The sequence below is a fragment of the Clupea harengus genome, chromosome 13 (assembly GCF_900700415.2).
Source record: "Clupea harengus chromosome 13, Ch_v2.0.2, whole genome shotgun sequence".
Lineage (NCBI taxonomy): Eukaryota > Metazoa > Chordata > Actinopteri > Clupeiformes > Clupeidae > Clupea > Clupea harengus.
In genome coordinates, this window is record NC_045164.1 from 22,706,113 (window position 1) to 22,720,204 (window position 14,092).

Consider the following 14,092-nt stretch of genomic DNA (forward strand, 5'->3'; position numbering starts at 1 on the left):
TTTTTGTCTTTCTGTCTTTCTCTCTCTACCTCTCTCTCTCTTTCTCTCTCTTTCCTCCTTGTTCTCTTTCTTGTCCTGCCGGAATACTAATGCCCACTCCTTACCCAGAGCTCGCCCTGCACTACTTGCTGTTAAATAAGCACTGGAGACAGCTGAACAGATAAGGTTGAGATAACGAGTCATTTTCCCCCGGCTTCAATTATGGTACCTTTTTAAATCTTGGAGGGACCTTAAGGCCCAAACGTCTTGTCCTTGTTAAAAAAAAAACGAGGCTTTGCATTATTTTATTTTTTTTAACACGGATTGTTTTATTTATTATTTATTTATTTTCCCACTGTCTGCTTTGGTGTCATGCAGACACAGGAGACGATGTATCACTGCAGCGGAATGTTTCTGTGATTGTCAGCTTACAAAACAGCATTCTACTGGAATTGCTAATGAAGTTTTAATGAAATCTTTAAAGAAGTCAAATTGTGTTGTGTCTGGACAACACCAATTAGGAGTAGCTTTGTGTTTTGTGGTGGTTTCTCTGATGCAGGTGTTCAGACCCAGACCGCTGTCGGGGATGAGCACCACTCTGCTGTCTGACGGAGTACAGTAGAGAGACACGAGAGGTATGAAGAAGCCTCTTAAACCCTTCCACTTTTTTTTACCCCCCACCCTCCCCCCCGCGCCCCGTCACGACGCCAAGTGAGCGTGAGACGGAGCTCCTCGGCCGTTCTGTAAAACAAGCTGCTCTCCGCCACTTCAAGCCTGAGAGAGTTGAAAGCACAACTGCCCAGATCCTCTGCTGCTCCAGCTCCTCTGGCCTAACTTGAAAGAGCCTCCCTCTCCCTTTGAAGCTGAAGCAGCCTCTTTACCTGTGCATGAAGATGGGGGGGTGGGGTGGGGGGATGGGGATGTGGAACGCAAAACCTGAGCCCCCACACCCTCCTCAACAACCCCCTCCCCACACACACACATCTATGCTACACCTTGAGTGTTTGGACAGGTAGATGGAAGCACCCACCCAAAGGGGTCAGGGACGGCAGGTGGGGGTGGGGGCAGGGGACTCTCTCACCCCGGGACAGGGATTAGTGAAGGCCTGACAGCTGCTCAGGAGCGCAGGGTCATCCTGCAGCGGCTGCAATCTTTCACGGCTCGCAGCCAGCTATACCATAGACCCCTCGACACACCTCGGCACACTCGCAGTCCTATAGGCTTGCGGATGTGGCTCTGCTTCAAACGGTGCATGACGTAATTTGCCTCAAAGTCAGACTAAGGTCATAGAGAGTTTAAGAAACTAGACTGAAATAGTGACGTTTCCATCAATTGTGCTTAATGAAATTAAGTGTAGTGTAATCATTTGGGATGTAGCTGAACACAGACATAGCATTTGAGTTCAATTCCATTATGAGAATGCAGTTTGGATTTTTTTTTTTTTAAATGTTCAGCTCCGAGCCTCCCTAGTTTTGTCCATCAACGGATGTCTTCAGTTGACACTAAACGTGGTGAGAAATGCCACTGTGAGGTGTGGAGTGATTCGAGCGCTCGTGTGTTCTCTCACATCTTGAGTTACTTTCAAACTAGTGAGCGTAAAAATGTAATGTTGGTGTGACCTGGTTCGGTTACTCTCTGGAACATCCCCACATCCCTTTCTGGTAGTCACATACGGATAGCCATTCAACCTGATCAATCATTTGCTCTGAAAGAGCATATCAATACATCCTTAGCATGGATTCACACACCCTTGTGCGTGTTTGTGTCTAAGTCTGACAAAGAGATATGTGTTTTTGTGTTCGAGAGATAGCGCTGTGGTGAAGTGCATTTGACGAGTCTGTGTGAAGTTGCTATATAAACACGACCGACTGCTTTAGAAAGTCAGAATGTGTGCTATTCTGTGTGAGCCGGTCTCAGGTTTCAGACTCCTCATTTGAGACGTGTCTGTCCAAGCAGACAATGTTGGGTTTCAAAAAGAAAACAAATCCGTGTTTGTTTTCATTTTTTTTTTTCACGTTTTAAATGTGCTTTTCATTTTTTTTAAACTGCCAATCTCCCTGAAGTTGACGCCACATCATTTCATCTTCACCAGCAGTATTGTGTGTCTAACTGGTTTAACCTCCCTGTAGCTTCCCTCTCTCTTTCCTTGCCTTTCTCTCTGTCTCTCTCCCTCTCCCTCTCTCTGCCTTTCTCTCTCTCTCTCTCCCTCCCTCTCCCTCTCTCTGCCTTTCTCTCTCTCTCTCCCTCCCTCTCCCTCTCTCTGCCTTTCTCTCCCTCCCTCCCTGTAGCTTCCCTCTCTCTGCCTTTCTCTCTCTCCCCCTCCCTCCCATGACACATTAATTCTCTCTTATTCTCTCTATCTCTCTCTGTGTCTCTCCTATCTTTGTCCACCTCTTCATGCTCTCGCTCTCTTCCTTGTTCATGTTTTTCCCCCCTGAGAGAGGTCTCTATTGAGGTGTCTATTGAGGTCTTTATTGAGGTGTCTATTGAGGCAGCAGGCCAGGAGGAGATGGACTCATCATCTGCGACCGGTGCGGTGCGTCGGGAGATGTCTCGCAGCGCACTATCAAAGGGAGCCTCTCGCTCTGCCCGTGTCAACAACACTGAGCGCATTGATTTTCAAAAATACATACAACTGAACAAAGCCTTCCAGGCGGGTCGGTAATGCAGTCCCACATCCCTCTCATTGCTCTGTTCATGGAGGTCTTTCTCTCACTCCTCTCTCTCTCTCTCTCTCACACTCCCTCTCTCTCTCTCTCTTTTTCCCTCTCCCTCTCTCTCTTTCTCTCTCTCTCTCTTTTTCTCTCTCTCACTCCTCGCTCTCTTTCTCACACTCTTCTCTCTCTCTCTTACTATCACACTCCTCTCTCTCTCTCTCTCTCTCGCTCTCACTCCCCTCTCTCTCTTTCTCTCTCTCTCTCTCTTATACTCTCCTCTTTTTCTTTTTTGCTCGCCGTTCCCTTTCTGTCTCTCACACACACTCTTTTCTCTCTATCTCTCTGAGTGCATGTAATTTGGAGTCACTCTCACACCCTAAGCAAGAGTGCCCCAAACAGGCCTGTCAGACACAGATGACAAAACTTGACAGGATGTTCAAAGGATCACGTGTTGCTTTGCACCGAAGGAGGCATAAAAAAAAAAAGCTGTAGTGTTTTTCTTTTTTTTTCTTTCGGCAGTAACAAAAAAAAGTAATTAGACTCTCCCCACTCCACCCTCCTCTCTGCTTGCTCTTCACAAGGACGGGCTGTCTCAACGAGATGCCCTTGGCACAGAGACAGAGACAGAGACCTGGGCAATGTAATCACAGGCACACACACACACACATTCAGGCGCCCACCCGCATGCTTGTGTTCCCAAATACACACTCGTGCTGATACTCCCACGTACACACAAACAGACAGCTACTTCTCAGCAAACACTGTTACATTATTGACATCACTTGTTCTTGTACTGTTGGTGTGTCGTCTGGATATAAAAGTGAGAACACATGCTGAACACACAGTTCCAAACACACTTATATTAACCGTCCGTCGCCAGTATATCTCCGATGATCACTGTTTTCTGCTTCTATCCATTGAGTTGTGTTTGTTTTATAAGGTGGCCCAGTTTTTCTCAATATTTTATGTCTCTACTCTGTGTCCCTGTCTCTCTGTGTCCCTGTCTCTCTGTCCTCTCGGTCTCCCTGTCTCTCTGTCCACCCTGTCTCTCTGTCCTCCCTGTCTCCCTGTCCTCTCAGTTTCCCTGTCTCTCTGTCCCTCCTGTCTCCCTGCTCTCAGTTTCCCTGTCTCTCTGTCCTCTCGGCCACCCTGTCTCTCTGTCCTCTCGGCCACCCTGTCTCTCTGTCCTCTCTGTCTCCCTGGGAGCTCGCAGACATGGAGACAAACGTGTGCGTGACAAAGAAAAAAAGCCTATTTAAGCATGCTAATGCACGACTACTTCAGCAGTGGGGAGGGGGGCAGGGGCCTATCACTGTGGGAGCAATACAGCATCATCAGCTGTCTCTCCCACAGTGTGTGTGTGTGTGTGTGTGTGTGTGTGTGTGTGTGCGTGTGTGTGTGTGTGCATGCGTGTGTGTGTGTGTGTGTGTGTGTGTGTGTGTGTGTGTGTGTGTGTGTGTGTGTGTGTGTGTGTGTGTGTGTGTGTGTGTGTGTGTGTGTGTGTGTGTGTGTGTGTGTGTGTGTGTGGAAGGGGCCTTGTGATGTGCAGGGTGACTTTGAGAGGGAGTTTGGGGACTGAATGAGCGCTGGGCTCTTTGAGGACACAAAGAATCACTTTGACTGGTGGGTGATGGAATGGAGTCACACACACACACACACACACACACACACACACACACACACACACACACACACACACACACACACACACTTTGACTGGTGGGTGATGGAATGGAGTCGTGTTAATTAGCCCATCTGTTAATGTTCCTGTTTGTGCTTCCGAGTGCTGCTTGTGCATCTCCCTCACACACACACACACACACACACACACATACACACACACACACACACACACACACATACACACACACACACACACACACATACACACACACACACACACACACACACACACACACACACACACACAAGGTCAAACCAAGTATAACTGAGCATTGCAAGCTGTGTATGTCATACGTAAAGGGAGGTGCCTTCCTAAATATTTTCTTTTGCGCTGTTAATTTGACACAGGCTCGTTTGCCAAACCTTCATGGGGTTGCTTTGAAAATGGCGATCATCAAAATCTACCTCTGACCTGCCCCACCAAGACCTAAATTGAATATCCCTTTGCTGTTGTCGGGGGACAAAATTGGGTTGCCTTCAAAGTGTGGATGGGGGGGGAAAAAGCTGACTTCCTGTGAAAGCTGGTTAGTCGATGAAAGAATCCTCTTATGTCAGTAAACTTGTTAAGCGCCAGTGCTTGGGCCAGCGTTTCTCTGCTCTCCGGTTTATCTGGTTTTATTTTATATATATACTTTTTTTATTTTTTTTCATTTTGTCAGGAGGAGTATTTTTTGGGGGGGTGACAGGCAGAAATTTTTCCCTCTCTCAAGCAAGTCTAGGGGCCAGAGATAAGAGATGGCACCATCAGCGCTAACGGCTAACCCTCTGACATGGCTACAGGAAAACACTGATGCTTCCCCTTCAATTTAGCCTCGTTTTATTGCCCGTAATTCTGCCGCTGTCAGCGCTTCGGCCCAAGGAGGATTGGTTGGGGAAAGCTGGGAAGTTTTGTCTCGGCTGTTTGCAGTAAAAAGTGTGTGCGTATCTGTGTGTGTGCTTTTGTGTGTGTGTGTGTATGTGTGTGTGTGTATGTACTTTTGTGTGTGTGTGTGTGTGTGTGTGTGTGTGTGTGAATGTATGTATGATTGTGTGTATGTGTGTTTATATCAATCTGTGTGCCTCTTGGGTTTATTCAGCATTGTTATGTCATTTACATGCTATATTTCCACCCATATCTCTCTCTCCCTGTCTCTCTCCCTGTCTCTCTCCCTGTTTCTCTAACTGTCTCTCTCCCTGTTTCTCTAACTGTCTCTCTCCCTGTCTCTTCTTTATTTCCTGTGGAGGTCTGACAGGGACGCGTTCGTTGGCGAAATCCTCCCTCACATTCTGAGGGTCTTTTCTGTCAGACTCCTCTCAGAGGAAGGCTAATCTCACTCCCAACTTTAGCATACGGAACCCACTGCTCTAACTTGCCACACACACACACACACACACACACACACACACACACACACACACACCCTCTCCTCTCCTCTGATAAATGGGCTCTCATTTGGAAGGGAGGCTCTGCCAAGATTATGTCATGAAAGAAGCACAAGTCTCTTTTTCTCCAAGGCAGGATCCATTTTTTACCACCGCGTGGCACAGCGCCTTGAATGGGCATGTGTGTATGGCGTGTGTTGAGGGAGAGAGAGAGTCTTTTGATAAACATTTGTGCAACAATAATGTGTTACAGCTTGTCAAGCGAGCCTGCAGCTGTTTGTATTCTGTATTTAGTTTGTGAGGGTGTGTGTGTGTGTGTTTTCTTTGTTTCGGCGATTGTGTGTCCGCATGTAAATGTGTGAATGGACATTTCTGTGTGTGTGTGTGTGTGTGTGTGTGTGTGTGTGTGTGTGTGTGTGTGTGTGTGTGTGTATGTATTCAACTATGTTTGTGTGTGTGTGTGTGTGTGTGTGTGTGTGTGTGTGTGTGTGTGTGTGCATGTATTCAACTATGTGTGTGTGTGCGTGTATTCCTAAGCGTGTGTGTGTGTGTGTGTGCGTGTATTCCTAAGTGTGTGTGTGTGTGTGATTGAGCGAGACGGTGGGCTGTGGCTCAGTGGGCCGGGCCCTTGTCCTGATTCTGTGCGGAGTGCAGATAGAGGCGCGTTCACCTTGTTCCGATGTGTGGAGGTGCCTTCACAGCCCAGCGCCACTTGGCACCCGCCTCTGGCCTCGGCCCAGGATGAGAGCAGCAGCAGCAGCAGCAGCAGCAGTAGTAGTAGCGGTAGTAGCAGTAGCAGCAGCAGCAGCAGCAGCAGCAGCAGCAGCAGCAGCAGCAGTAGTAGCAGTAGCAGTAGCAGTAGCAGCAGCAGCAGCAGCATCAACAGCAGCAGCAGCAGCAGCAGCAGCAGCAGTAGTAGCGGTAGCAGCAGTAGTAGTAGCGGTAGCAGCAGTAGTAGTAGCGGTAGCAGCAGCAGGGCTGGGAGGGAGAGGGGAGAGACACAGGCCACTCTATAGGACAGGGCTGATTACAGGTTGGAAGTGTCTTGAGGGATGGTGTAATAGTTTCATCTCGCTGTCTCTGTCTCTTTCTCTATCTGTCTCTCTCTCTCTGTCTCTGTCAATTTCTCTCTCTCTCTCTCTCTCTCTGTCTCTCTCTCTCTGTCCCTGTCTCTCTCTCTCTCTCTCTCTCTCTCTCTGTCTCTCTCTCTCTGTCCCTGTCTCTCTCTCTCTCTCTGTCCCTGTCTCTCTCTCTCTCTCTCTCTTTTGCTCGTGGGTGGTGAGTGCATAGCTGTCCTCTGATTGATATCTCTCGTGTTGTTATGGCTGCCCTTTCCCCCTCACACCCATTCACTGGTTCTTGCCCTCTTGTTTCCACAGACTCGGGTTCCTTCCCTCCATCAGATGTCGTTCTGCTTGGCTGAGCTACACTTGTGGTCCTCCAGGAGCACCTTGCACGTCAAAGGTGATTCATCAACCCATCCACTCTGCGTGCTCTCTTTCTCACTCCCTTTCATTCTCCCTCTCTCTCTTTCTCACTCTCTCTTTCCCACTCCCTTTCATTCTCCCTCTCTCTCTTTCTCACTCTCTCTTCCCCACTCCTTTTCATTCCCCCTTTCTCTCTTGCTCACTCCCTTTCATTCTCCCTCTGTCTCTCTTTCTCTCTTTCTCACTCCTTTCTTTCCCCCTTTCTCTCTTTCTCACTCTCTCTTTCTCACTCCCTTTCATTCTCCCTCTCTCTCTTTCTCACTCTCTCTTTCTCACTCCCTTTCATTCTCTCTCTTTCTCCCTCTCTCTTTCTCTCTGTTATTGAGTTCCTTCATACCTTCTCTGAGGGCATTGGGCTGCTTTTAGCTACTCAACTGGTTAAACGCTAGTTATGCTTTTTTATTGAATTCCATCCAAAGTAGTTCAGCAAACATTCACCTAAAGGCAATTCACCACAACCAGTTCTGCAGCTGCTTCATCATTTCTCTGTCCGGCGTCATTGCAGAGTCTGTGTGATTTATTATTATTTATGATTATTAGTATGTATTATATCACTGCAAGCTAACTATATTACTTTACATCCCCCTAAGTCATATGGTAGAAGTGGTGCACAACAATTAACCCACTGTAAATTAGGATGAGATGAAGGTAAACATCAACACACTAGTTCTAGTCAACCTGGCAAATGCTGAGAGCTAAGTAAAGAAGCAGTAGAGTTCTGTATAAACTGAAGGGCAGTATAGTGCTGTATAATCTGAAAGGGGCAGAAGAGTGCTGTATAAACTGAAAGGGGCAGAAGAGAAGAGTTCTGTATAAACTGAAGGGGCAGAAGAGTGCTGTATAAACTGAGGGGCAGTAGAGTGCTGTATAAACTGAAGGGCAGTAGAGTGCTGTATAAACTGAAGGGCAGTAGAGTGCTGTATAAACTGAAGGGCAGTAGAGTGCTGTATAAACTGAAGGGCAGTAGAGTGCTGTATAAACTGAAGGGCAGTAGAGTGCTGTATAAACTGAAGGGCAGTAGAGAGCTGTATAAACTGAAGGGCAGTAGAGTGCTGTATAAACTGAAGGGCAGTAGAGTGCTGTATAAACTGAAGGGGCAGTAGAGTGCTGTATAAACTGAAGGGCAGTAGAGTTCTGTATAAACTGAAGGGCAGAAGAGTTCTGTATAAACTGAAGGGCAGAAGAGAAGAGTTCTGTATAAACTGAAGGGCAGTAGAGTTCTGTATAATCTGAAGGGCAGTATAGTGCTGTATAATCTGAAGGGCAGTAGAGTGCTGTATAAACTGAAGGGCTGGTCACCCCTGGGTGTTTGTGAAGAAAGTGTTGAGATGGATTTGCTTCCCCCACGGCAGCAGGGATGTGTCAGATGTGCAGACTCTCTCGTTGTCGTCTTTTGACACTCTCAGAAAGGAAAATATTTCCCCTCCATTGTGCTAAAAGGCTGGAGGAGCGCCTCAGGTTCTCCATCAGCACTCCCCACACCTTTTAGTGTCCTCCTCTTTCAGCGCACTGTCTTGACAACGGAGGGCTGTGCGGCCATGTTTTTCTTTATGCCATTTGCCAGACAGTCCCCCATACACACACACACACACACACACAAACACAAGCATACACACATGAGCAGGTAGTCTGTCCCGTAGCAGCCCTCCATCAGGTGACGCAAGCGTGACATTCCCTCACATCCGTCTCTCTCTGTGCAGCCCTGAATGCCCACATTCGCCTCTGGCTGTATCGCAGAGGTCAAGATGAGTCGCTGACAGCCGCGCCTGTCACTAACACACACACACACACACACACACACACACACACACACACACACACATTTCATTTGTGTCTCTATCGGTCCATCTTTGTGCAACACACACTTCTTTTTCTATGACTTTTCCCCTTGTTGTTTCCATCTCCATCTCCTCCTCCTCCTCCTCCTCCCCCTCCTCCTCCTCCTCCTCTCTCCATCGGTCCTTTCACAGTCTGCTAGGTGGTTTTGCTCTGGAGAAGATAGTGTCCAGGGCCCGCTGAATCTCCCCACATAGTGTGCCGCTGGAGCGCTGAGCAATTGTGTGTGTGTGTGAGAGAGAGTGTTTGTGTGAGTGTGTATGTGTATGTGTGTGTGTGTGTGTGTGTGTGTGTGTGTGTGTGTGTGTGTGTGTGTGTTTGTTTGTTTCTTTCCACACCTTCTATATTTGTTATCTTGGGTGGAGGAGGTCAATATGTCCCTGAAAAAAATAAAATCAGGAGGGGCCTTCAGACCGTGAAGTGTTGAGCAGAAAGATAGCACCACCTATATCACAATAGTGTTTTTATCCCTCCGCACACACACACACACACACACACACACACACACACACACACACACACACACTCACGGGGCATACAAATGTAAAACAGTAATAGCCGCTGTTTGCATTTCTTCCGTTTCTGAGGGATTTTGATCGTTTTGCTGTCTACTTGCCTTGTGAAAGTGTCGATAGTCATTTTTTGTACTCGCTTGTGCAGAAATAATGTAGATAAATATGTGTGTGTGCTCCGGGCAGTGACACTCACATGTGCACGAATCACACACATAAGGACACAGAATATCATATAGACTTGATTGGCCATAGCCTATCAGAGTTCTCCAGCAGATGATCAAGAGGGTGACGTGGGAGAGAGGATGAGAGAGAGGGGGAGAGAAGCTGAAGAGATGATTGGGGGGGTTGCATGGAGGACAGACCCCCCCCCCCCCCCCCCCCCTCCCAGTGATGATGACTTCAGTGAAAAGGCTAAACACAGCAGTTTGCTAGCGAGGGGCAGGGGGGGAGGGGGGAGGGGGGGGCAGGGGGGGGAGGCAAACTCACCTGGCTGTCTCTTCACCCATTGAGGCCTGTCCTGGAGGAGGCAACGCTGTGTGTGTGTGTGTGTGTGTTTGCTGGGGAGAGGAGGGGTTCAGTTATATGCTCCTGTCTTTATTAATACCCCTCTCTCTGCCCACCCACTCCATCCACCCCCCCACACACACAGACACACACACACACACACACACCATCCTCTCCTCCCCCCTCTGTTCTTATCTCTGTCTGAGAGCAGGCAGATGGCACTGGACACAGGCAGATAATGATTGTTTATCCTGCGGTGCGAAATTGCTGATCTGTCCACTTCTGACAGCACACTGTTCATTTCTCTCATGCTTTCTTTCTCTTTTTTCATTCACTGTACCCTCTCTGACTCCAGTTCACTCTATCCATCTCTCTCTCTCTCTCTCTCCATCTCTCTTTCTCTCTCTCAGTTATTTGCGTGTTTGCTCTTTAATATATGCTCTTTTCTTTTTGCCTCACAGATACAGATATTGGCACATACCAGTTCTATGACAAAGGCGAGCCAGGTGAGTGTAAGTGTGTTTTATGATTCGCGTAATGCAGCACCTCCTTGAGTGTTAATTACCTCCGCACAGTACACATTTCCTCCTTTCATTTGCTCTCTCTCTCTCTCTCCATCTCTTTGTCAATCCCTCTCTCACTCGCTCATGTGCGCACACAGCACAATCCTCTCCTCATCACTCTTTTCCTCTCTGTATGTCTTTCTCTCTCTCTCGCTCTCTTTCCCTCTCTCCCTCTGCCTCTCTCTCTCCCTCTCCCTCTCTCTCCCTCTCTCTCTCTCCCTCTGCCTCTCTCTCTCTCTCTCTCTCTCTCTCCCCCTCTCCTCTCCTCTCCTCTCCTCTCTGTGTTTGCACTGACACCCTGCCAGGGTCTCTAGCCTCTTAAGAACCCCTGGGGGCTGTCGTATCCGAGGGCCACAGCCCTCCGTGTCAAGCAGAAGCGAAACCTCCTCCCCTATTAGCATCTCTGTGATCAGCTCATCATCACTAAACCCGGAGAGAGAGAGAGAGACATCTGTGAAAGTTCCTACAGCACAAAATGGCCCTCCATAAGATGTGGTTGCTCAATCCCTTTCATTTTTTACCAGAACACAATGGTGGCCAAATGTGCCTAATTTGGTTTGATGGCTTGTGATATTATGCCCCCCCCCCCCCCCCCACCCCCGACTCCTCTTTCTCTCTCTCTCTCTCTCTCTCTCTCGTATCTTTTTAACGCGAGACTTTAATTGATTCTCAGCACAATGCCCTCTGCTACAGTGTAATCTGCTTTAGACAGTGACCTCACAGGCCGTGTTCAGGCGCTCACGGGGTCCTTCCTCCAGGGACCTCCTCTTCCTCAGCAGCGCTGGCCTCTGGAGGAGGATGGTTCAAACAGCTTAGCACGCCAGACAGATGGAAGCTAATGAGAGATGATTAAAACTGGGATTTGGACCTTTGTTTTCTTGAATATACCAAAGGAAAAAGAGATCTCAGGCATCCATTACTGATCGATTTCTGCTGTGTTTACTCTTCAGCCTGTGTTTGCTCCGTCTTTATAGTGGAGCACTGCGACTACAACCTTGCGCACAATATGCTTGTTTTTGGATATGGATTTTTTGTAATCACTAGAAAGTGTCATCATTTCAAGCAAGTGTGTGCCATTTTCCTTTGAGATATTTGACTGCAGGTAACTGCTGACCTGAAGCTCTATCATACTGGATGGTTGAGTGAAGGCTGGCCTGTACTGGATGGTTGAGTGAAGGCTGGCCTGTATGGCTGCTGGATGGTGGAGTGAAGGCTGGCCTATATGGCTGCTGGATGGTGGAGTGAAGGCTGGCCTATATGGCTACTGGATGGTTGAGTGAAGGCTGGCCTATATGGCTACTGGATGGTTGAGTGAAGGCTGGCCTGTATGGCTACTGGATGGTTGAGTGAAGGCTGGCCTGTATGGCTGCTGGATGGTTGAGTGAAGGCTGGCCTGTATGGAGCTTTGCTACCACTGGGCTCCTGGTGGCGACTGACAATGTGTCCTTTTTAAGTCGTATGTCCGGGTTTGTCTTATTGTTTAAACTATATTGTATAGGACTGGCAAACAGTGTCTTAGGTTGTTTGCTTTTGAAATGACATACAGCCTTGGTAAAACTCCTTTTTTTTCGAAAAACTTTATTAGGGGGCCATGAAAAGTAAACTGGAAAAAAGGAACGCTGTTTTATGGTACTCCTCTGCTGGATGCCTTGAAATATTAATTAGAGGATTAACCTGCTGGAGGAAAACAGCCTCGCAGATTTGATTTTTTTTATTTGGCCATCAGCAGCACAGGCTGTGGGGGCTGGGAGGTCTGGGAGGCCTGGGAGGTCTGGCTGACTGAACCGTGGCCTGAAAACAACCACATTTGCTTCTTGCAACAAAACATGTTATTCTGCTGTCAAATGGTGTGCCCAAATCGCAGGACTAAGAATTTTTTACTAACATCCATCTGGATTATTTCGTTGTGGCGGCAACGTTGGAATCTCAGCACATCTCGTGACAGAATAGTAGTAACTTGTTCCCAGGGAAACATTTTATAACATTTACTTTATAAATATCAATCTCCATCTGTTAACCGTATCAATGAATCTCAATTACTAACAAAGGCCTCCCTCTATTAAGGTTGATGCCAAGCTCTGACTCTAACAGTGTGTGTGTGTGTGTGTGTGTGTGTGTGTGTGTGTGATAGAGACTTCTGCCCCTGTTGTTTTTCTTCTCTCTCTCTCTCTTCCTCTACCCATCATCAAGGATGGGGTGAGAGTGCCCCCCCCCCCCCCCGCCCCCTCCCTTCTTCACCCGTCAGTGGTTCCTCCATCACTCCAGTGCTCTTCCCTAGCGCCGGTCCTCTGTGGTGAGAGGACGGTGTCGCTCTCCAAAAATCCGTTTTAATTCGATGGATTACAAAAGCATGCCACGATAAAGGAGTGAAAAAGGGAGGGAGGGGAGGAGAGGAGGGGGGCCGCAGGGAAAGAGAGAGAGGAACCTGAGGAGGAGATGAAAAAATGACATCGGATGGAAAGAAATGAGCTGACTCATTTGAATTCATTTAAATAGCGGATAATTAGGATAATAGACCCTTGATTCGTTTATAAGAGGAGGCTGGTGGTAATGTTTATGTATTAGTGAATGTTTCTGTTCAATCTTTGCTGCAAGTCATAGGTTTATGCGTTGGTTTTTCCAACTGCATTTGATTTCCACATCTGGTAAATGTTAGATTTGTGTTTTCAAGGTCCTATCTTTTGAGGTAGTGTTTGCACTTGTGCCCCTTGTAGAAAAAGACTGACTGTGGATGTGCCTGCTGTAGTTAAGAGTGGCAAGGTTATTTCCGGCCACTTCTCCCAGCCACCACCAGAGGGCGACCCAAGCTTATGGTGTTGAGCAGAGCGAGCCTCCTCCTCGCCATCCATCTCCCCCCTCAAGCCAGTCCTAGGCCCCCTGTCACTGAAGCGGCCTGGGCCCGGCGCTGTATCATAATGTCCCCTTTATCTGATTAATTCCAGTAATCCTGGAAGTGTCCCGAGCAGCCAGAGGTCCCCGCAGCCAGGCCTGCTTCCTGTGCGGTGAGGCCGGCAGAGGAGGCCTCTTGGCTGGGCACCTTCGGGGCAGGGCGTGGCTCCCGTGCTCCCATGCTGGGCAGGAGGAGGTGCTGACAGAGCTCCAAGCCCTGGCTCTGGCCGAGTCACCCCTCACTGTCTCTGCTTTTCTGACGCACGCACATACCGTAGGCCTGAACACACACACACACACACACTCTCACACACACACACACACACACACACACACACACGCACATACCGTAGGCCTGAACACACACACACACACATACCTGGGCTAGCATACACACTGACACTTAGGCTAGCAGACACATACACACACACACACAAGGGGTTTGCAAAAACACTCACAAATACAAGCGCACGCTGACACACAGACTAGCACACACTCACGTGTAGACTCGCCTACACTCTCCCGCATGGGCCAACACATTCACACACACACACACACAAGCTCACACTGACACATTGGCTAGCACTCTCTCTCACACATTGGCTCTCTCACACTCT

General features: G+C 48.3%; 1 protein-coding gene across 1 annotated transcript in view; it reads left to right on the forward strand.

Annotated features, from left to right (window-relative positions):
* LOC105893431 (WD repeat containing planar cell polarity effector) overlaps positions 1–14,092 on the forward strand; it is a gene marked incomplete at its 5' end in the record, with an annotated part of 68,192 nt that overhangs the window by 13,520 nt on the left and 40,580 nt on the right. The window contains 2 exons of the mRNA XM_031578573.2: positions 7,061–7,145; positions 10,485–10,535. Of these exons, the coding sequence (XP_031434433.2) occupies positions 7,061–7,145; positions 10,485–10,535 (136 nt within the window). The remainder of the gene's footprint in view (positions 1–7,060; positions 7,146–10,484; positions 10,536–14,092) is intronic.